Source organism: Mus caroli, unplaced genomic scaffold (genome assembly GCF_978045245.1).
Source record: "Mus caroli unplaced genomic scaffold, Mus_caroli_1 scaffold_16, whole genome shotgun sequence".
NCBI lineage: Eukaryota > Metazoa > Chordata > Mammalia > Rodentia > Muridae > Mus > Mus caroli.
In genome coordinates, this window is record NW_028227271.1 from 76542832 (window position 1) to 76566935 (window position 24104).

At 47.2% G+C, this 24104-nt stretch overlaps 1 protein-coding gene across 3 annotated transcripts in view; it reads left to right on the forward strand.

The window, feature by feature from the left end:
* Trio (trio Rho guanine nucleotide exchange factor) overlaps window positions 1-24104 on the forward strand; it is a 286800-nt gene that overhangs the window by 120281 nt on the left and 142415 nt on the right. For all 3 annotated transcript variants that reach the window (XM_029469546.2, XM_029469548.2, XM_021182742.3), the window contains exons 7-10: window positions 3095-3286; window positions 10949-11080; window positions 12919-13149; window positions 20104-20226. In XM_029469546.2, the coding sequence (XP_029325406.1) occupies window positions 3095-3286; window positions 10949-11080; window positions 12919-13149; window positions 20104-20226 (678 nt within the window). The remainder of the gene's footprint in view (window positions 1-3094; window positions 3287-10948; window positions 11081-12918; window positions 13150-20103; window positions 20227-24104) is intronic.

The window sequence follows — 24104 nt, forward strand, 5'->3', positions numbered from 1 at the left end:
TGGAGCACCCGGACCTTGCACAGGTTGTGTGGAGTCATCAGGGTGACAGTGGATGTAAAAATGATCATTGCCACTCTTTCATTTTCTGTCTGACTTTGGATGATCTCTTTGACCTCTTTGACCCTCAGTTGCCTAATCTTTGAAGTGGGTACACTGTCTATCTTTGATGTATTTGTGGTATTTACTCTGTATGTATAAAACACTTGAGTATACTTTGCAAGATGTAGTTAGTGCTCAAGAAATCATAATTAATGATGCTACCCAATTAAAGCAGGTAAGGCACTCCTAAAAATGTGAGAGATGTCTCTTCTCTTCTGTCCTCCCCTTCCTCCCTCCTCCCCTATCTCCTCCTCAGCTCTCATCTTTTTATTTTCTACATTACGTCTGTGTTACCGTTCTCAGTTACGCCTCAGTTAGGATGCACTGTGGACAGCAGGTCAAGAGCTTTCTGGGCTTTTCTCGTCCCCTGTTCTGACACCTGCATGAGGCTTCAGCCATCACGCATGTGTGGCAAATGAGGCCCATTAGCTTTTGGTCCTTTGTCCTACTGCCTGGAGTGTTTTGAGGAACCTTAAAGCATAAAAGACTAAATACAAGTCTGTGCATAGGGAATCTTTAAAGGAACCACATTAAGCAATATCAAGAATGATGCTCATTCTAGCATAACATACAAGCTTGAGGGTAAGAGCCAAAGCGTCGGTCCTCGTGGGAGGGATGACGCATGGCAGAGCCGTGTGCAGGCTCTGAAGGGCTGTGTGGCTCACCATACCTCTGGTTGTGCTGAAAATGCTAGATCACGGGAAATGAGAGGCACAAAGACTGGCATAGTCTGATCAGGAAATGAAAGTGACAAAGAACTATGGAATCAAGTCTATGCATGAGCATCTGTAGTCCCCCAGGAGGATCCTTCCTTCCTTCCTTCCTTCCTTCCTTCCTTCCTTCCTTCCTTCCTTCCTTCCTTCCTCCTCCTTCTTCTCTTCCTCCTTCTCCTCCTTCTCCTTCTCCTCCTTCTCCTTAATGTGCATTGGCGTTTTGCCTGTATGCATGCATGGGGTAGGATGTTAGATCTTGGTGCTGCAGACAGTTATGAGCTGCCAGGTGGGTGCTTGGGACTGAACCTGGGTCCTCTGAAAGAATATTCAGTGCTCCTAACCACTGAGCTATCTCTTCCTCTCCAGGAGGATCATTTCAATGGGCTGCTCTTCCCTTGTTCTAACCATTCTAAGTGAGAACCTCTGCATACACTCTCTGATAGACTACAGAGTAGCCTTTTCTCTTGAGGAGTCAGAGAAAACATTAGCAAATGCAGCCACTTTAAGGAGAAATAAGGGACAGGGGAGGAGCATAGAGGAAATGGAAGGTATAACTGCTCAGTCACTCCTCATGAAGATCTGCAGCCCAAGCAGAGAAGATACAGGCATCAGCTTCCCCATGGTGACAGGGTGCCTGAGATCCATAGCCAGTGCAGGAAAGATACAGAGTTCAGTTTCAGAGCTTTCAGCCCAGGCTGGCTTGACTCTTATTTCTGACACTAATCATGTGTCCAAGGCAGGAAGTGAGTGTGGATCAGGGTTGCCTCATGGGGTCCAGGAAGCAAACAAAGGGAAGGGAGCAAGGGCCCCAATAGATCTTGCAGAGGCACACCTGCTTCCTATAGCTAGACCCGTCTCTACTAGTGCTATCTGCTAAGGGCAAAGCTTAGCAAATACTCCGCATGGGAGTCTTTGGGAGACATCCCAAACGCAGAGCACACTGCTCTTAATTTAAAGGAAGCTAGTTAAATATATTTTAATTAATATACCCACACAAGCCAGGAGCCTGTTCTCACTACTGTCACACCTCCATGGAGTAACCTCTGCCTCTGCTGCTTAGGACACGGAATGGTCCATGAGTTTGTAGCAAAGGAATGTGGGTGGGGCTTGTCTGTGCCAAGGCAACTCCACCAGGTTCTGGTTGGATGATAACAGAAAAGATCAGCAAACAAAGGTGCAAAGTAAGCCAAGGAGAGAGTTCTGATTGCTAGGGTTAGGACTCAGTGAGCTGTGGTAAGGAGGGGGCTACTGCAGACTAGTGGCAGTGTGACTCAGAGGGGTGGGAAGAAGAAGAGGCTTGAGAGGAAGGAATTGGGCAGGCTGGCTAAGTTAGTAGTACATAGCAGGAGGCAAAGATTTATCTTCCACTCAGGGTCTGCACAGACAGGAACAGGACAAGGTCAAAAATAAAAATACATGAGTGGTTCGAGATTTGTTGATTGTGTGCCAACACTCCATGTTATCCCACAAATAGCATTCAACAAGTTTGTTGAATGTAAGAACAGATGGAGAGAGGAGCGGAAGCAGAAGTGTACACAACTGTCAGATCACACTATACAACTGTCAGATCACACTACACAACTATAAGATCATGCAGTACACAATTGTAAGTGCACTGTGCTGCGCACAAGAGGAAAGTGCAGGTTTCGTTTTGATCTTAAAGCCTGTATGCTTAGTTTTCCGGTCAACTGGTAGACCTGGGTAGGGCTGTAGTTAGAGCAGGGGAGCTTTGCTTGATCTGAATGCAGCACCATCCCTTCTACACCTTAACTCCTACTCCTGGGAGAAAGTGGCTCCATCTGAAGATTTCCTGTTGGTACAAAAAGGTGGCTTGAGTTTTACAGAAAGGAGAACTTGTCTTCACATGAATAACCTTTGGTTGCTAAGTACATATGTTTGAATTCTTGGGTTCTAGCCGGTTCCTTCAGTTCTTTGTGATTGTTAAAAGGCCTGCCATCTGGATCTTCATGAGGGTCTGAAGCCAGGAAGTGAGTAACAGTGTATTTCCGCATACCCACTTGTGTATCTGATTGCTTTGTGGTTAACAATTATGCCTTTCAGTGAGTTGATTGATAATTTTACAGTTTTAAAAATAGAATTTGGAACCAGCTCAGAGTTGATGAGAATCCAGAGAGTTAGATGCTTGACATAGGTACCAGGTGGTGCTGCTCTTGCCTGGGGAACTGTCAGCAGGCTATCCACCAAGGGCTCTGTTTTTCTTAGTTGGGGGGAGTCTCCTGTCCACATCCCTCAGTGAACCTCTTCCTGTGCCTCCCCCGCAGAACGTATATGTAAATATAAACCGCATAATGTCAGTGGCCAATCGCCTGGTGGAGTCGGGCCACTACGCCTCTCAGCAGATTAAGCAGATTGCAAATCAGCTGGAACAAGAGTGGAAGGCGTTCGCAGCAGCCTTGGATGAGCGCAGCACCTTATTGGACATGTCCTCCATCTTTCACCAGAAGGCTGAGAAGGTCAGTGCCTGGGACCCCCAGCCCACAAGGCGGGAGCCAGATCCCGTGCCCCTGCCATCTTGTGTAAGTGATTCTTCCCAGCTTCCTATAGGATTTACTCAGCCTCACAGAGAGATCCACCTGTCTCACTCATTGCTCTGCAAGCTTAGGCAGTTGCACTTCTCAGCTCTTTATATTTGTGCTTGTTCTGTTTGCTTGCTTACTCATTGTGCATATTGAGACGAGGTTCTTTGTATAGTCCAGGCAGGCCTAGAGCATGCTGTATCACATAGCCAGCTTCAAGCTGGCAAGACCCCACTTCCATTCCCAGTGCGGGATTGCAGGTGTGCCCAAAGTACCCAACTCTTTTGGTTTTCAGGGTGTTTTTTTTTTTTTTTTCTTCTTTTGCTTGTTTGCTTTGGGTTTCGGTTTGTTTGTTTGTTTGTTTGTTTGTTTTGGTGAAATAGAAAAAAAATGCTTGCTTTAGTATTTTTGTTTTAGAGCATGAAAACAACCACTCCACTGTGCCCTACAGTGTCTGGTGTACAGTAAATACAGGTTATGTATCTCTTACCTGAAATACATGGGAAATTGGTCGGTGTTCAAGGTTCTGACAAAGACTGAGTGGGTTAAACATCATTACTTGGAGAATCCAAAGTGCTCTGAAATTTTTATATTAAGACATCATTTTTGTATGGCTCAGGAATCTCACACTTCAGGTTTTCTCACTAACAGTGTTTGGCCTGTAACAGTAAATAGTAGCTGCTGCTCTTTCCTCCCCCCCCCCCCCTCCTCCTCCTCCTCCTCCTCCTCCTCCCCCTTCCCCTCCCCTCCTCCTTTTCTTCCCTCCGTCCTCTTCCTCCCCCTCCCCCATCCTTCCCCCCTCTTCCCTCTCTTCCTCTCACTCCTTCTATTCTCTTTATCATCTGCACTGGGATACTGCTAGCTTAGAATGCCTCTCACAGCTTCCACATCAGGGTCTTACAGAGATGTTCATGGCCCTTGGTAGCCAGTTGTGTGTCTCCTCAGTTGGCTGGGCCTTCTGTCAAGGTCCTAAGATGTATTCCTGGCTGCAAGCCCAACGTCTCTACAACAGTGTCTCCTCTGGGCAGGGGCAGCGGTAGGTAGGAGGCTTTGCCTTTCTTGGTTGGAGGCCCCTCCACAGCAGCATTCTTCCCATTCTCTTTCTTAGGTAAGGGTGAGCATGCTCACTGAGAAAGGGTAGATCCAACCTTTGGTCTTCTGCATCCCGAGGAAGGCTATCCCAGCCAGGGCTATGTCGAATGGCGTTGGGGCAGGTAGCTTGCCACTGTTGCTAAGTGATGTCAGTCCTCACCCCACATTGGCTTTGTGGGCTAAAGGTGAAAGAATCTCATTTAAGACCTGGTCTGTAGATCACATAGCACACCTCACACCTCAGCCCGGGCACGCCTGTCCGAAAAGACACTGGGAAGGAAGGCAGCAGAGGTGGATGGCAGGCTTATGGACTGGCATAGCTTTCTTTTGTGTCATGGCATGATGGTTCTGAGAAGGAAAAGGTTTCTTTTTCATCTCAAACCAGTCTCTGTTGATGAACGAAGTTGTCAATAAAACCAAGCAGATGCCCCAGCTTGCCCAGGGTTTCAGCAAGGCAGTCTTGTGTTACACAAGACAGTAATTAGCAGGGATCTCAGCCTAGAAACCTTTAAAGTGTGAAGCAAGGAAAAGAAGCTAGTGGGTTACAAACAGGAAAAACATCTTAATGGCACCCTATAAAAGCTGTGCTTCAGGCCTTCAGGTCTCACTGGTAGATCTCTCAACCAAACGTAAACAAAACCCACACATGGAACGTTGTTTAAAGTAACAGGACTCTTCTTCAGCATGAACTAGCATGCTCTCCATGACCCTCTGCCCCTTAGGGTACACAGCAGATTCACTTGAGCGTCTGACATCATTGCTGGAGAAAGGCAACTGTGTGTCCCTGACCTGTGTGATCTTCAGTAGCCGCAGTGGCTACTGCTCTGTGGCTGTTAGCAGGCTACGAAGTCATGAGATGATGAATTGCTGTTAGGGGGTGGGGACCCCCAGAAAGACACACAGAGAGAATAGGGACATGAGAGGTAGAGCAACTGGCTCGCAGAAATGGCTAACAGCCTGTAGTCTGTCTGGAGAGATTCAGAACCATGAAGACACCCAGGAGGTCAGTTGCTGCCCTGACTTGCTTAAGGATAATCTAGGAATATGCATGTCGGAGGGGGGTAGGGAGTGACGGGGAGGGGGGCTTCTCCTTACCCATGGTTCCCCACTAGAAATCTCAAGCACACAGCAGAGTTGAAAGAGCCTGAGGTGTTTGGGTAAAATAAATGATTGTAATTTAGAAATTTGAAGGAAAATAAGTAGAACTGTCTTACTGTGGGGTCCTGTAAGAGCACCACAGTGCTCCAGGTCTCTACGCATAAAATAGCTATGGAAGGAAGCCCAGCTGAGCTTAGGAGAGGGCTGGTGAAAGTAGACACTGTGTGTGCTCTGGGCCTGCGTGAGGCACCCACCCAACACGTGCAGGAGGAGCAGCGGGGCAACCTTGCTGGTGTTTCCTTACTCTCTTCCCCATAGCCAGCTAGAACTCACCCAGGGAGTTCTGTTAACACAGGAAACGCAGCACCATGTCAGGTGAACAGGAAGAGATGGCTTCTCTTTCTGTGTAAGCGTGTGTTCCAGTGCATCTGGAGAGAATCTCGAAAGTGGACACCATGCGTTAGGGTTCCAGCTCAGCCAACATTTTGAACCTCATCCACAGTTTCCATGAGGAACTTGAATCTGATCAGGGGGCACAGTGCTCAAATACGTAGCCAATTAACTGCCTTGCTGATGGAAGCAGGCTCCACCCTAAGGGTTCCACGCGTCAGTGAGCGGCTTAGCATGCCACCTCTGACTCCATGAGCTACGTGTTGGTGTTTCCCAGTAACATTATAAGTCAACGAGAATGACGTTACACAGATGTCATGTGTCCCAGAGATGTCCCCATCACCTCCACCATCCTGTCTCCTCTGATGATGGAGCCGGAGTGTCAGTTTGTGAAGAGAAAGGTGAGCTTCCAGTGTTAGTGACTTTAGAGTAGATACAGACTAGAGACCTGCCTTTATTTAGCTTGGTCATGTGGCATATCTACTGGGCAGTTCGTTTGTGTCAGCAAGACTCCATAGCAAGTATTTTTGGAATTACATTTTTAAACAGCAGAGTAAAACGACTTGAGTTTTGCTATTTTATAAAATCTCCAAGTTTCAGTGTTAAGAATAATGTCCAGCTCATTGTCCCATGTGCCAGTCTGTCACCACATGTGGCCACTGAAGCCACTTAGGTTAAATAAAATTAAGTAATAAAATTCTAATAAAAATAAACATGAATTAAAGGAAAATTAAATCTCTGTGTCCACAGTTCACCTGCACGCACGACCCGCTACTCCATGGCTAGAGCGCAGGGTGTGTTTCCATTGCTGCGGCACTGTTAGTGCTGAGCCGGCTTCTGCAGAGCCAGCGGGGACACGGTTGTCCTGCTTTATCTACGACAGTAACAGCTCTCTGTGCTCTTACAGTCAAAAAATAAATTATCTACTCGTGGCTGTATAGCTCTTGGATATTTACACAGCTCTGAACAAAAGAAAGGCCTTCGATTCATTCTCTCTCGTCAGTCAGCCTCATGGAATCAAAGGGGCCAGAGACACTGCTGTCCAGGGGCTTTGTAGAAGCTGCCCAGGCTCCTCAGCCTGCCTTGCATGGAGGTCTGTGCCTGAGTCCGTTCTCACCAGAATAACAAATGATTCTGCCCTGAGGTTAATATTCACATAAAGCTACACTTTTCATTAACACGCAATACGTAAACAGTTATGGTTTAAATGATGTATGTTCTTATGAGGCTGGGGGCTAGCTTAGTTGGTAAAGCACTGGCTATGAGAAAGAGGATCTGAGTTCAGGCTCTCAGCGTTCATACAAAGCTGAGAGCATCAGTGCACATCTGTGATCCCAGATCTCAACGCTCATACAAAGCTGAGAGCATCAGTGCACATCTGTAATCCCAGATCTCAGCACTCATACAAATCTGAGTGTGTCAGTGCATATGTGGGATCCCCAAACTCCTATAGCAAGAAGACAGCTGGAGGTGGGATCCTCAGCAGCCTGCAGACGCTGCAGCCCCTGCAGCCCTGGCAGCCTGGTGAGTGTGAGTGTGAGAGCAAGGACTGACACCTGTACTGTGGCACTGGCAGTCACACACCTGAACACATGTGTATGCACGTGTGGGCACACATACAACACACACACACACATCACACACAGATGTGCACACACACCACCCATATACACACACCACACACACACACACACACACACACACACACACACACACAGAACATATAAATACCAAGGGCAGTGACTTATACACTTTATGTCCTCTTGTAGAGTAGACATTTGGGTGACTTTAGACATGTTTCCCATTAAATAATTAAAAAGAGTAGAGTACTGCTTCAATATTTCCTTTGGAAGCAAACACAGAATATGGGATATTTATTTCCATTGTAACTTTATTTTGTAAATAACCCTTCTTTGTGAATGCTTTCCTTTAGAGCCTAGCCTTAATGCTTGATCTGTGGTGATAACAATATTCTTATGGAATGGAAAGGATTTAGGGTAAAAGCTATTTGTAGAAACAGCAGTGTATTAAGCAGCAGGTGGGCGGCACTCAGGGACAGCAGCATATTTTGGTTCCTATCAAGTTTGTTAGTTGCCTTTCCAGGTTTCTGTATTGAAGCCTCAGAGCTGGGTTCCCGCCCGGCACATGTGTGGAAGCGCTCCCATGCCCTGTGGCTTTTCTGGGCAGAGGAGAAGAGTATGATAGATTTCAGTTACTGTCGAGGAAGGAAGACAAAGTGCAATGCTTGAATGTTCATCTTATTCTCAACCACGTGGCATCGGGAGGTGGGGGCGGGGAAATTGCGTTCACAGTCTGGGAGTTTCAGTGTCAGTGTCTCCTCCGCCCCTGTGCTCAGTAGAGGCTGCCCTTGGGAGGTGGGGGAGAAGGAGACACCGAGGGAGGGGTGGTTAGGAACAAACTGTCTGGGGCACCTCCTCAGGTGCATGCGTAGAGTATCAGTGTGCTAAGTAATTGTTCACTTATCCAGAGGCTGTGTCAGCTACTCCTCCCTCACCAGCCACACCAGACTCAGACTTCCGATCTCCAGTGCCTTTTTACCTTCTGTTTAGCAATACCTGAGAGAACAGGAGGGGGAGGGGAGGGGTGGGAGCGGGAGGGGGAGAGAGAGAGAGAGCGAGAGACCTCTTGTGCTGGAAACATGGCTCATCAGCTAAGAGCCTTTCAGCAGCCAAGCTGCTCTTTCAGGGGACCAGAGTTTGATTCCCAGCACCCACATGGCAGCTTCTACCTGTCTGTAACTCCAGTTTCAGGAGATCTGGCATCCTTATGCAGATGTATATGCAGATAAAACACCAGTGCACATAAAAAAATAAATTTTAGAAAAAAATTCTTAAAAACAAGTTTTAGTCAGTGTTAGAAACTCTGCCTTTCTCTTTTCCTTTCCCTGTGCTAGGCTGGCCACTTAGCTCACTCTCTGGTTCCCTGGTCCTACTTTCTGTTCTAACTGTGCTGGAGATCTGGGCCTGTCTTGTGCGTCTTGAGGCACCCTGCTACTCATTATAGAGCCTCTCCATGAGGTACACAGAAACTGAAGGGCTCCTGGGAGCCTTCCCTTAAAGAGAGCCTGGGAGAGGCCGCTGTTGATTGGATGGGAGCTTTCTAGGGAAAGAGGTGCTGTTGATTGGATGGGAGCTTTCAGATTCCCTTGCCAGCTGTAGGGTGTAGATGCCATAGCGTCTCTTCGCCAGTAGGTGTCACGCTTCTTCTCTGAAGGAGTTAGATCAGGAGGATTTTGACCAGGTGCCATAAGGAGGTCATTTCATTGCTCAAGTCAAGCTGGCAATCTCTGCGTGTCTGTTCTTGGAAAGCCCATTTCAAAGCATCTTTGAATCGATCTTGGAAGTTTTTCTTGAAAAACAACTTAAGTATTTTGTTATTTCAGGGATCTGTGCTGGGTCTGGTACTGTTTCCTGTTAAATTGTGTCTGTCTAATGTGTGTGCTATAAGCAGCACCTTTGATCTTCCTAGGAGTACATTGTTAGCCTGTGTTGGGGTGCTCGGCAGAGGCTGTTGTCTAGGAGCTAATTAATCACTGCTGGGGCCTGATGACTTCCTTATCAAGGTGGCAGACTCCCTCCTACTCATGTGAAGAGGGTTCACAATGGCTTATTAACTGGTACTGAGTGTGGGAATGGAGGGAGAGGGAAGGAAGCCATAGTGAGGACGGCTCAACCACATCCACCTACCCTGATCAACATAATAGGACATGCTGCCCAGGAAACACAGTGTGCAGGAGCAGGTGCGTGTGTGTGTCTGTGTGTGTGTGTCTGTGTGTGTCTGTGTGTGTGTGTGTGTATGTGTGTGTGTGTCTCTGTGTGTCTGTGTGCAGTGGGAGGAGAGGTTGGAGTGATCTTATTATGACTCCTGTTGTCTTGAGGGCATTAGGAAGACAGTGTAGAGGTGGTGATGAAATAACCCTGGTGGTAATAACTCGTTGTGGTTAAGAGATGCTGGTACCAGCAGGTACCGCTGGCTGTCCGGTGAGACTGCATATGCCCTGATTCCCGACCCTGAGCTTTGGGCAGCCTTCTTCTCTGAGTAATAACAACAGTAATACCACAGGGTTTTCGTGAGCAATAGGCCGACTACCTGTTTTTCCTCTCCTGCCTTCCCTGCTGAGCACAGACAGACCTGTGAGGAACTGGTCTGAAAGAGGGTAAGGCCATCCTGGTGTGGCGGTGTGCCATCTAATTGGCTTAATTGAATTAGCCTCCCTTAATTGGGCCTTCTGTGCTTACTTTTGACGCTCAACTGTGAAGGGTTCTGACAACATCTCCCTAGGAAATTCGACAGTGATTTATTGTTATTGATGAGCACTGGAGATGGTGGATGCCAGCAAGGGAAAGTGAACTGAGATTGGAATTGCAGTCCGCAGTACTCAGCCCTAGCCAGCACCTAAGCTGTCTCTCTCCACGTTCCTCCTGCTCCTGTAGTTTCTCTTGGAATCCCAGAGTAGGCTGCCTGCCATTCCGAACCCTCAGCAGAGTGGCTGGAGAGTCTTGGTCTTGGCTGTCAGCATGTGAGAGGAAAGGTGAAGCTGCAGACTGCCTCCCCCATGAAGCCCACCCTGCTGCTCAGCCCTCCTGGGGCATAGCCAAGAGTGGGCTTGATGCTCGCCATTGCCGGGGTACAAGGCAGGTAGAAGACAGGATTTCTGTGTGGGCTGGGAAAGCCATCCAGGACGGGATGGACAGGCAGGCTAGTGCTGCTGTGGGGCTGTGAGCGGCACACACCAAGGGTTCCATTAACTGCCGGCTCCAGCAGCCCCACCCTCCCATCCCTCACCTCACTCCTGGGGATGGAGGCCATGAACCACATCCCAGTGAGGAATCAGAGCAGCCATTTGCCGTGATATTCCGCCGTGTTACTATACGCTCACACTCTCCCTCAGCTCCACTACCTATCAACACCTGATGTAAAGTGTCCCCCTTTTAGCATAAAGGCCTAGTGATCCATTGAAATAATCTTCTTCTTTTTTTTTTTTTTTTAACCTCCAAGTACATGAGCAACGTGGACTCGTGGTGTAAGGCCTGTGGTGAAGTAGACCTTCCCTCGGAGCTGCAGGACCTGGAAGATGCCATTCATCATCACCAGGGCATCTACGAGCATATCACCCTCGCCTACTCGGAGGTAAGAGTGGGCCTCACTTAGAGGGCCAGGCATTGATGGTTTGACATCACAGCCCTAAAGCTGCACCAAGCTGGAGCTTAGGCATTCCTCCCAGGGCAAGTTCACTGAGAAGTGAGTAATTTGAAACAATTGTTGAGTCCCAAGAGATGAAGCACCCTAGGGTATAGCAGGAGCCGTGCTACTGAATCAACCCCGAAATAAATTGTGTAGGTAACTTCATCTTCCACATGTAGTTTAAATGTTCATAAGCAATGTATATGTTATAGTATGTTGGACACAATAGAAAGGTCATTGATAACCAGGGATATCCCAGTGTATAAACTCCCCAGGGTGTGCATCTATGCTAGAAGAGGTGAGGCATTCAGACTGGCCAAGCATATAAACCTGTTGTGAATACAACCAGTAAAGATGGCACTAGAGGTGCGTTCCATCAGGGATATACATACTGAGGCGGAATTGGCAGGGAGGTGTGTTCTGAGGGGGGAGTGGCTGTGCCTTCTGTTCTGTAAGCATGATTTTCGTGTTTCTGGAAAGACCCGTGGTTCTGTAAGTGGACAAGACAGGAGAGGGCGGTTTCTCACTATGTGCTGATGGATGCCCTCCTTAGCTGAGTGCTCGCATCCCAGTCTATCATAGGAAACCTAAGTCTATTATATGCCCCAAGCAGAGAGGCATACAGCAGCTGCAAGGGCAGCGAGCGGCTCTCTCTGGGCTGGTCTTAGCACATTTTCTTTCAGCTGGCACAATCTCTGGTTAACAAGGTTTTTTCTTACCTGGTCACTGTCATTTAAGTTTTGCTATAAGGATGTGTCAGATGAGTTTTAGACCCCCAGACCTTCATAAGAATAGTGGGTTCCCACAAGTCCTCAGGGCAGACCTGGAAAACCACAATGTAACCATGTTACATTGTTGCTTATCAGAGTCCTGGGAAGATTAGACTAGAGCTGGTCCAGAGCTCCCGGTACAGCATTGAGCTGCTCTGGTGACGGTCTCCTCCAAGGTCCTCTGTAGCTAGGGTTCCAGGTCATTCGCAGTCCAGGCTGTTGTCCACTCCCTTAACAGAACTCCGAGTGGTTTTAGGTTTGGAAGTGTTGAGCAGGAAAGTCTTAAGAGGGTTTTTTGAGATACCCCATATTGCATGCATGTTCTTGTATGTTGTCTCATCAAGTGACTTTTTTTTTCTGTTGCCTGTGGCATAATTATTCATAATCTGAAGAATCTTAGAAACGGGTAGTGCTTTTTTCCCACTCCCCCTTTCTTCTGTGGATCGTCTAAATGCTTCCTTTGAATTGCACTTTGATAATTAGCTGCTGCAGCATAACAGCCTGGTGGCTTTCCAGTCAGAATTACGTCTTTAAAGCCGATATACCAAACAGAGTGGTGGTTTTAGTTTTGTTTTAATTTAGTTTTTTTTTTTTTTTTTTTTTAAACAAAGTTGTTCTTTGGGTCCGTCAAAAAGTTTGCTTTTTACCTGGTTACTTCGTTACTCGTTCTGACTGCGGCTTAAGATCCAGCATCAATGCCGCAATGACCTGCTGTATTTGCTCATAATAACTCAGGAGGAAATTCCTATAGTGAGCTCCAGTTCACAGTTGACTCTAGCAAAGTGAGTCGCCTTGTTGATTTGTGTTATGTGGACAGATAGACAGCAGTGCGTCCTGCTTTACGCTGTCGGGAACTTATCTTAACGTGGTGTTCTATAATGTTTGCTTCTATGATGTCATCGGGTCATCGGTTTTACATTTTATTTACCTGTGCTGGCATGTGGTTGTGTGTAGCATACGTGCATCTGACCACAGGGCAAAGTGAATGATCCCCACCCTGTGTGTTGTGAGCAGGTGAGCCAGGATGGGAAGTCCCTCCTTGATAAGCTCCAGCGCCCCCTGACCCCCGGCAGCTCTGACTCCCTCACGGCCTCTGCCAACTACTCCAAGGCCGTGCACCACGTCTTGGATGTCATCCACGAGGTCCTACACCACCAGCGCCAGCTCGAGAACATCTGGCAGCACCGCAAGGTTCGGCTCCACCAGAGGCTGCAGCTCTGTGTCTTCCAGCAGGACGTTCAGCAGGTGGGTGCCCCTCCCCTCTCCTCTCCTTCATGCCCAGTGAGGGTGCGGGCTCTGGCTTCTGACTGTGACCTGATACTCTTGCTCTGTCTGCTGACCCCTGGGTGGGCCTTGCTCCCTCTCACTTCTATTGACCTGTGTGAATAGCGCTGATTCATTTTTTTTAAATGTGGCTTGTTCCTCTTAAGATAGATAGTGCCATCAATGGTATATTGTAAGGGCTTAGTAATGTGTCAGGTGGACTTTATGGCTGTCTGTTTCTGCAGAGTCAGCACCTCCCTGTTGCTTTGGTGGTCCTCAGCCTGCTGTGTCTGCTGCTGAGCAGGACTCAGACCTAAAGCTGGGGAGCATGCATGAGCTGACATAGCTATGGCAGTAGTGAGCTCATGTCCTTGCCCTAAAACTGATGGGAATTGGCATTACTATGTGCGAGTCCTGGGGACGAAGATGTCTGTGTATCTGCTGTACCAGCATCCCAAAGGTCAGCCTGAAGCCACAGTGGTTGTTTTGGGGGTCAGACCAACAGTCTCCTCTTTTGATGTCAGTGAGTCCCTGTGCCAGAGTCAGGCAGGTTCAGGGGGGCTAGATATCCATCTCCTCAGGAAACTGGAGAGTTAAGTGGGATTTCTGCTTAGAGTTTGGAGAGCCCTGCTGCGGACTGTTCTGATGGAAGATCCTTCCTGTGGACATCAGTCAGTGTAAATCTGGTGACGTTAAGTGCTTGCAACAGTTGTGTCATCCGGGCTTTCCACGCTCTGGGCTCTTCTCCTGATTGTGTTTTTGCGATCTCTGAAGATCATGTATATAAAATGCCCCATTCTGCTGTTATTGCTATTTTTTACCACGAGAAGCGTGGAGAAGGGAGGGTGGAGATGGAGCCTGGGAGAAGGAAGAGGGGGGCGAATGGATCCCGCCTCCTAGCGGTCTTATGAGGCAGTGAGCACCATACCCGGGAAGCTCCAATTCTTTCACAGAGCTAGCCATTCAACAGGATGGATTAAGGACGCGTCCTCTCCCCTGGATCTCATTTGGTGACACACTTGTGAGCCACTGTACTTTCTAACAGGGCCCCTGTTCTCCCCTCAAGGAGGCAGCAGCACATTGGTCTCTTTCCCTGGCTGTTTGGGACCCTTGGGTTGTTGCTGGAATTGCATACCAGCACTAAGAAGGAAGCCCTTCAGAAGAGCCTCGGGGTCAGTCATTTCATCTGACACCAAGTACCTGAAGTTGGGAACAGCACACATTACATGGGAAAATAGCCGTGATTCTGAGCTCACCTGTTTGAGCCAGCATTTACAGACTATCAGGTTGCATATCAGGAGGAGGCAGTGTCTTCCGATCACACGCTGATGCTCCTGTTAACACAGAGACAGGTGTCGTCACTAAGGGGAATGCTTGTTGTTAACTTGTAATGCTTTGGAGCTGTTAATGAAAACAGGAAACTTTTATGGAGGCCTGGCTTGCAATGGCAAAGCTCAAAACCAGAAAGATTAACCCAAACAACTGTGCTGATAGAAGGATCGGAAAGCCAACAAGGCTTGTCTAGAACTCCAGTTTCGCCCTGTCTAACAGAGTGCTGAGCCAAGGAGACAAAACGAGCAAAACAACCCAGAGCAGCATGTGAGAAGGCCATTAGCTGAAGACAGATGTGTACAGATGAAAATAGTCTGTAAGAATATCATAGGCCAGTTAGCGGCCCCATAAGTGTTCATTTGTTTGGGGTTATATAAAAAGTATCAGCAAGGATTTTCCAGGAAAAAGAAATGCAGATCTTTATGCTTCCTGCCAGCAGCCCTCCTAGAGGAGAATTCTTACCAGAACATTGACCAGACTGTTGCCCAAGGACTGTGCGAGGGGAATGGATGGGAAGTTTGGTCAAGTGGTTAATTTCTCATTATCTTTGTACAGAAGCAGTTTGGGATGCTAGTAAGCAGAGTGGTCAGGGGGAGCTGGTCAGAGCCATGCTCTTTAAATAGCACAATAAACTTGCCTGCTCGCCAAGGTAGACTTTGGTGTAGTCATATTTTTAGTGATCTTTCTCGACAGGAGTCTGCATCTGTTTATATCTCCCCAGAAAAAGGACTCACACAACAAACACAGTACCTCTGTATCCCCAGTGGGAGGAAGACATACAGGTGAGAAGATTCTAGAATGACCAAGGTCTGCTCAGTCACTTAAGAAAGGTCTCCTCACAGTTTTCCTTCTGAAAGAGTTTCACTAATGCTGCCTAGGCTGGCCTTTGTCTCCTAGGTTCGAGTGACCTGCTAGCCCCAGACTCTTGAGTAGCTAGGACCACTGACACACACCACTGCACTTGACTGCCTGGGAAAGCATGTTTTGTAATACAGCATCTATGTGGAAGGAATGCTTCCAGGAGGTAATTCCGGAACAATGGTCACACATGAGGTCCTGGGAGCAAAAGGAGGCTTTAGAGGGAGTGGTCTCCCTGCCTGATGAGCATCTGATGGCCTGGCTGGTCTTAAGAAAGTAGACTGCCAGGCCATGTCCTTGTTGTGTTGGATAACAGAATCCCAACACTCCAAGAGCTGGGCAAACTGAACAGGCGGGGCAGAAAAACAAGTGTGAGTGCACGCTGCTTTGGATGCCTTCTCTGACTGTGAATGACCCTACCTGAACAAGTGTGGGGCAGGAAGCACCACTGACAAACTCAAATGCAGGCTTAAGTGAAAACAGACTGAAAGTCACAGTTATTCCCTGTTTAATGCAAACAAGCGTTCCATGAGGGGCCCTCAGCAGGAAATAGGAAATGGAAACGCATCATGCGATGTGATTTGTATACTCTTCCTCTGGCAATGTCAGATTTCTTGTCTAGTTTGTACAAGCAGCATTGTTAGAGATGAAAACGCAGTTTATACAAGATATTGCCACGGCTTCCAGCCGGGCTTTCCACCCTCTCACCTAATGTGCTGACCCCTAAGACCATATACTAGGTCAAGCCCTGCATGTCAAGTGTTACTCTTGAGTTAACTTCCTGGAGCCTTGTTTTGAGCTTGAAAGGGAGAACAGTGAAAGTCTATGCATACTGCACCCCAGGGAGTGGGTACAGATTTAGAGCCATGGCTTCTTCAGACCTTAGAAAGCCTTGTGATCTGTGGACTTGCAACGAAACCTGGACACGTCCAATAATCAAATACAGTGTTTCCTTCCAGGCACACACTGAAGGGCTATGTGAAGATTACACTCTGTCACAAGTTCTTGTACTATTCATCACAGAGAGGCTCGAGTCCCCAAAGTCTGGCACATTAATTAGGTAGTGGGACCCTCTTACAGAAAACTGTTTTACAGATTGGGTATAGTTTTAAGATGGCTAGAACCCTACCCCTGCGCAGGAGAACGTGTCAGGGCTTGTCCCGAGCACTCGCTAACTGGCCCCCGTCCAGTGTGAGTCTGTATTCTGCGGAACCACTTCTTCCCAGTAGTCTGAGAGCTTTTCTCTTTCTCGCAGTAGCAGCACCTGACCGTCCGTCAGCTGTGCCATTGACTCCTCTGCAGAATAACCAAGACTCCTACTGCCCTTGCAGAATGAGAGTGATGATGGCCCTTCTGTGGTTCCTTGGGGAACCAGAGGCTTCCTGTACGCACAGTGCAGGCCTGCCTCACCAGCAGGTGCTCAGGTGGCAAAATGACTGTTAGTTCATGTAAGCCCACTGTGCCATCATCATGGTCAGGTTTGTCATTATTCAGTGATTTCCTTTTCTTTACGAAAGGGGGAGTCAGGTCAAACCATCAGCAGTTTTCTAAGTGCTGCACTCTTTTCAGTGCCTTGACCTTGGAGCTGTCCACTAGAGGGCGCTGATGAACAGGAAAGATGCTCGCACCCTGCCTTCTGCATAGAGAGTAAGGTGGTATTAGCCTCCTAGATTCTTTGCTCTGCTTCTGAGCCATATAGTGGAGGAAAAAGATTAACTTTTGGCTTGTTCTTCAGCTTAAGGGGGAGGGCAGACCCATCCTGCCCTATTTATGGGGCTGGGATTTTTATTTTATTTTATTTTTTATTTTTTTTATGGCACAGAATTGACAACCATTGACTACAAGTGTGATCAGAGATGGCGGCTGGACTAGGGTGATAAAATCCCGTGACTTGCTAATCTTCTTATATTTAAATGAAGGGTTTGTGCACATGTCTTTAAGATGCTGTAACTTTCACAAATATATTAATCCACAGTCTCCTTGCCAAGAAGGAAATTTTACCCAGGCTTTCTAAAGAGACAGTAGCCTTGTGGGAGGCTTGGGAACTTCAGCAGGACTCCATAACCATCTGCTCTTATCTTAATAAAGCGCTGGGTACGTGCACATCACTTCAGGGCCTTTTGTGTTTGCTGGAAACACAGTGTCAGCAGTAATTTTACATTCCTGGTGGGAAGAACCAGTGCTAAGGGGAAAATGGCTGCGCCACACAGATAGACTGTATTTCCAAGCTACAGTCCCTGAAGTGCTTCTCTCAGGGTTAAAAAAAAAGATCCAACTGTGGGGACCTGCTCCCTCTACCTATCCAGCAAATGTCTATCTCCAACACTGTGAAGCAGTGCCTTGCTTCAAGTCTCTGTAAGTTGAGAGTAATTGCCAAGCTTTTGACTTTGCACTGCCTGGGTTTTTGTTCGTTTGGTTGGTTGGTTGATTTGGTTTTGGTTTGTTGTTGTTTTTAAGTTAAGGAATATAAAGAATATACCACAACGAGTTGTAGGGTTTTGTTTCTTGAAAGTCTTCCCCCCCCCCATCCCTTCACGAATCTCTTACAGGTAGGCGATAGGTTGAAGCTTAGATGTTAGTTTTGCACTTTTAAATCCTTTTCAACTTTAAAATACTTCTTCTTTTGTTTGTTTGTTAAAACTTTATTATAAAGAACTCACAAATAAAAATCTCACATATAGAAATGTGCCACTCCCAATGAACTTGTCAGTGAACTTCTATCTATCTTGACTGCTGCCCTGAAGCTTTGGGGTTCCCTGGTGGACTCCCCAGTTCTGTGTGGATTGGTCATGCTCACAGAGACAGTCGTTAAATGGTTCGAGGTTGAGACATTGCTTTTCAGAGAGGAGTGAGACACACTTACTAAGGTCTCCTCAGGAGACCTAGATCTACTGGGCAGCCGGTAGAGAGTGCAGTCGGCCTGGAGATTCCCTCACTGCATTTATAATTCCAATGACAGGTGTGTGTGCTGCGCAGCTGCCTCATGGTTGCTGTGGTGGGTCATGCAGACACATTTAAATCTTCAACTACGTGTGCTCATCAAACTGAAGCTGAGAAAAAAAAAATAGGGAACTTCCTCCCAGGATGCAGTCAGATCATAGCTGTGTGCAGAGGGGCGGGTGTGGAAGACGTGGGGATGTGGTACCCTTCAGGGCAGAGTCAGCAGAACGGGTAGATAAGTTAGACCACACTGACAGCAGACAGATGGATCCAGGGAGCAGGGATGATGGGCAGGTGACTGTCAGTACTGACGTGGACAGGTAAGGATCTGAAATGAACCAGGCACGAGAATGGGAGGAGCATGTAGCCTTGGCCCGAGCACCTATTCCCAGGCTTGTCTCCACTTCCTAATCCCACTTCCAACATGATTTCTGCAGGGTCTTGGAGGTTTGTTAAGGTTCACCATCATCTGTATGGAATAGAACGGTGCAGAAAAGATGGATGCTCAGGTGTGGAGGGGGCGGAAGGGCCGCAGGTGTGGAGTGACGGAGAGCAGGTTGCCTTTATTGTGCAGCCTGTCCAGTTGACCACTCTAAAGTCATCAACTGTGGACCAAGCCTTCACCCTGACTTTTGACATTAGTAGAGGTTCCCGCACCACCGTCTGCCTGGATTTGCCCTATTTCTATATCAATCCGAGATCGCTTTGAGTTGTTTTTGGGCACCTGCTGTAGTCTGATCTGAGTGTTGTATTCCCCAAAACCATATGTGGAAATATAATCTATAGCACAGCAATACCAGTGTGCAGGACCTTTGGGAGTGTTAGGTCCCAGGAAATTTACCCTCGCCAATGAGATTAATACCTTTAGAAAAGGAGCCTGGGAGATTCTGTTCAACCCCCAGGCCTTTGGAGGACTGTGGAAGCCACAGCCCCTCACGTGATGGTGGCACCTTGATCTTGGACGTACCGTGTGAGCAGACATATCTGTCACGTATACCCAGCTCAAGGCATTCCGTTTGGTTAACCTAACAGAATTGGGCAGCACCATAGTCACAAACATGGGCAATGTAATGGCCCATCGTTAACGGTCCACTGGCAGATGTACATCATGTATTTGTAACATTTTAAAGGGATCATTTAATAGTTTTTCTGACACTCTCCAACCCAGATTAAATGCATTTGGTGTAATGTAAATATCCTGTTAGATGCTGCTAGTGTTGTGTGAGTTCAAAAGTTCAGGTACCAGTGAGCTGTGTCACTAAGCTCCGGCCATGAGGACAGAACACCAGCTTGCCCGCTGATTCAGTGCATGGGATGTGTGGCTGTTATAATAGCTCACAGTTTATAGGATACATTGTTTGAATCACCTGAGTTATGAAGCTTTGTTGAACGGGCCCAGCAGAGTGTCTTGTCTACCCTCTTACACAAAATCCAGTCAGTTTGGTGGCTCTCTCATGCTTTAGATAAGGTGAAATTTAATTTAATGCAGATTTATTTTTTTTATCTACTCTGGATCTACTCTCAACTTTTAAATAAATTTAATTTAATTTTATGCAGTGTTTATACTTAGAACAATTTTCTCTTTTAATATAAAAGCTGGTTACAGTCCCAGTGGAGAACCAGGTGTAAGATGTAATTACAAAGTGAATCAAATCAATATCCAGGCATCTCTTCCTAATAATGTATTTTGTTTTGCTTCATGTTTGCCGCAGAATTTCGAAAAGGAACGAACCTTTTCTAGATTGGCCTAACCAATGAGCAAGGTGGGCACCGTGTTTATGGCCTGTGTGGCTGTTTTCTTTGCAGGTGCTGGACTGGATAGAGAACCACGGAGAAGCGTTTCTGAGCAAACATACAGGTGTGGGCAAATCCCTTCACCGGGCCAGAGCTTTGCAGAAACGCCATGAGGACTTCGAGGAAGTCGCACAGGTACGAGAGCGGGAGGTCTGTCTTAAGAAACCCAAGGCGCCTTAGCCTTCGCTGGGCTTGTGAGGTTGTTTAGTGAGCTTAAATTAACTTCCTAGCAAGGTGATCCTCATCGCAGTAGAACTCGATCTACTCAGTCAGCCCCTGTAAATGGCAGTGTTTTGAAACGAGTTTGTCTTGGATGATTTCTTTTATTTATTAGGCTAGTCTGTGGCTTTCACTTTAGAGTTGGAGAACAACAGCCCTTCTGAGGTTTCTGCAGTGACAGGCCTGGCATTTGGCTTGTCTATTTCCAGTTGTGTGCTGGGGAGGCTGGAACCATGTGTGGAGGGTGCTCAGAACACAGGATCTGTTCGAGTGTTGGCTGTGACACTGACCAGCAAAAGGACTCTTTGACCTGGAAAGTCACACAAGTGCAGTTGTGGACAATGCAAGGGAACAGAGGAAAGCTGCTTTCAGAAGTCATCTGAGTCAGAAGTGGTGGCTCATGCCTTTAGGCAGGCAACCTCGTTGAGTTCCAGGTCAGCTTTATCTAGTTCGAGGACAGCCAGGGCTAACCAAGAAACCCTGCCCCAAATAAACAAAAACAAATACCTTCACATAGGGACACATAAAAGAGGCCATCCAAGTTGTACAAATCCAAATTCAGACAGATTATGGTCACTGTAGTTAGAATACCACGGGACCTTACAGGTGGGAAACAGGACATGGCCCCTTCGAGTAGGAGCATTAGACATTGGTTCTTCAGTCACAAATGCTAGAGTCTGGGGGATGCCGTCCTGACAGGAAGACACTTGAGCCCTTGGATTCTGCACCCACCTGAATTCCTGTTCCGTAGTGAGACAGTGTGTAGCCAAGACTGGGAATTTCCCACCGAAGTGTCTACCAGAAAACCAAGAGAGCATTTGCTGAGTAGGGGTGATGCTCGTGCCATGAAGCCCCGTGAGGACAGGCACTGCCACTCACCTCCCTGTAAGGAGCACCTACGGCTGGCTCTGATCAGCTGCTGCCTGCTTGAATGACTAAACAGGAGTGTATAGAGGAGGGCGCTGTCCACAGTCAGCAGAGCGACCGGTAAACACACTTGTAGGTTAAAGGACTTACTGTGTGAACTGAAGATAAACCCAGTAGGTATTCAAGTGTCAGGCAAAGCTGAAGAACCAGCCAGCTGACTCAGACCAAAGGACAGAAGTATGTGCCAAGAGGCCGCGAGAGGCCTCTTAGACAGCGAGAGGCCTCTTGTAATTTTTGAATGACCATAGAAAGTGTGAAGACAGAAAATATTACTGCTGTGGGGTATGATATAGAAAATCAAGTATGGCAAAATTTTAAAAAGATGGGTAAAAAAAAAGCAAAAGAAGTGAGAACAAAATTCATGCAGAAAAAAATTTATAAAATATGTTATAATTTACCCCAAAATATTAATAATTGCAATGAATAGAAGAATTGGATATGTTAAAAACAGATTATCCAATTGGACAGCTTATATATTGATTAGTCCTGTATTTATTTTATTCCCATACCTAAAACACAAATACTAAGAGTTTTAAATATACAAGGTATCAGAAAAAGATCTACTGACCAAGCCAGCTCAGTCAATCAACAGGGTCTCGAGGAAGGGAGGGAGGATTAAAAAATAAAAAGACAATCAGACAACACAATATAACAGGACTCCAGCCAGTGCTGAAGTGGGTTTATTTTTTTCCAGTCTCCTTTTATGCCATTCTAGGTACATGCAAAGAATAGGGTCATTTCTAGATAAAAGTAGTCAAGAAACAAACAAGGTAATAAGCGAAGTCCCGTGGTCCCTGTGTCCACAGGTTTACCGGGATGACCAGGATACAAGGAATACAGTATATTGTATTATATTCCCGAGCCTTGTCCTTGCCCAGTGTCAAATTCTTGTCTGAGTCTACTTCTTTGTCCTAGCACAATGTAAATATTCTTGCCAAAATCCCGGAAGCAACCCCAAGAGCTCTCCACACTCTACCAGGGAAATAGTAACTACGTGTCAGAGTGGCCCTATACAATAGATGTGAGGCATAAAGTATTAGGACAGGAGAAGGCTTCAGTCACTAAGGGAAGAGCCGAGTAGTGGGAGCGCTGTAGCCTCACAGCCTGCTAACCTTGCGAACTTGGATACAAGAGTGGAATTACAAAATGACAAATGGTCCCCAAGTCCCATTCCACCACAGAAACACTTTTAAAACCTCGCTTCTAAAAGCTGCTTACCTGTACAGAGAAGAGGTGGGTCTGATGTCTGGGTCTGCAGCCCTGGAATGTGGCTCAGAATTCTCCCCATGTCCACATACCGTGGGGTCCCCTGCTTTCATTTCCCAGAAAATGCTATGCCGCTTTATTATAACAGAATATAGAAAGTGTATTCTTATCTCTCCTTCATTGTTTTCATATGATAAGCTACTTCCAAAATTACTTTGGGCTGAGGAGAAATTTGAATTACATGAGCAGGAACCAAAGAATCTCAGGGCACAATGGCAAACACCCAAGCTCTAGAAGGCCAGGCTGTTGCCCAGAGCACGTTTCCTCATGCTCTCGGACCGGGGACCCTTCACCTCTCTTGAGCATTTTCTAATATGCAGGAGAAGAGTATCTGCCACTCCCGTTACCTCCTCTGCACCCCTGTGGTTCTCTCCATTCTCCACTTGTGGCTAACCTAACCCTGTAAACTGTGGGCTACAGTCCAAGATAGTCATCAGAACTGCAGGCACAAATCTGCCTGAAGGTTTCCCAGGAAGCCAAGGTCACAGGAGTGTGTGCTGTAAACAACTTTCCATCCCTGATCAACAGAGAGGCCAGTTCTTGCTTGTTCCTTCTGCTCTCCCCCCCAAACCCCCGGTCCGAATCCCAATACTTGCTCATCTTGTACTCCTCATCCCTGGGACTCCAGGGGTGACCAGCCATCTTACCCACACTGAAAGTGTTCCGGTGGAAATCAAACACATGCAGAGAAATACCAGGGATATGTTAGCTCACATTTCAGATACCTGCATCCACTGTCACTCCCTCTTGCTTTCAAACAACCACGGACCACACATCAGCTCTTCCACCAGGTGCAGGGGAGGGGGCAAGGGTATGAGCAGCCACTTCAGGCTCGGCCTTCTCAACAGGCATGGCTTGTGGCATAGTGGCTATGTGTAATAGAACGTGAGACCTAAGCCAGGACACAAAAGTTACAGAACTGACTGTTGTAGCATAGAGAGGAAGGCTGTTGGAGGCTGGCCCCTGGTCAAGAAGAGGTCAGGCTGCAGGTCAGGAGGCTGGGCTTGAGTGAACCCAGCCTTCTAGGGCCAGAGAGCTGCACATGTGCAGCCAGCTTGTCCTCTTATAACTCAGACTTTCTACCTCAGTGTGTGTACTGGCTATTTTTGTGTCAACTTGACACAGCTGGAGTTATCACAGAGAAAGGAGCTTCAGTTCAGGAAATGCCTCCATGAGATCCAACTGTAAGGCATTTTCTCAATTAGTGATCAAGGGGGAAAAGGCCCCTCTTGTGGGTGGGACCAGCCCTGGGCTTGTAGTCTTGGTTCTATAAGAGAGTAGGCTGAGTAAGCCAGGGGAGGCAAGCCAGTAAAGAACATCCCTCCATGGCCTCTGTATCAGCTCCTGCTCCCTGACCTGTTTGAGTTCCAGTCCTGACTTCCTTTGGTGATGAACAGCAGCATGGAAGTGTAAGCCGAATAAACCCTTTCCTCCCCAACTTGCTTCTTGGTCATGATGTTTGTGCAGGAATAGAAACCCTGACTAAGACAGTGTGGCTGCTGCTGGGTTTTTGTTTTGTTTTGTTTTGTGTCTCCCAGTTCTTATCTCTGCCTCTCTACCTGTGCTCCAGCCCATTATGTCGGTCCTGGACCCTTCATTGA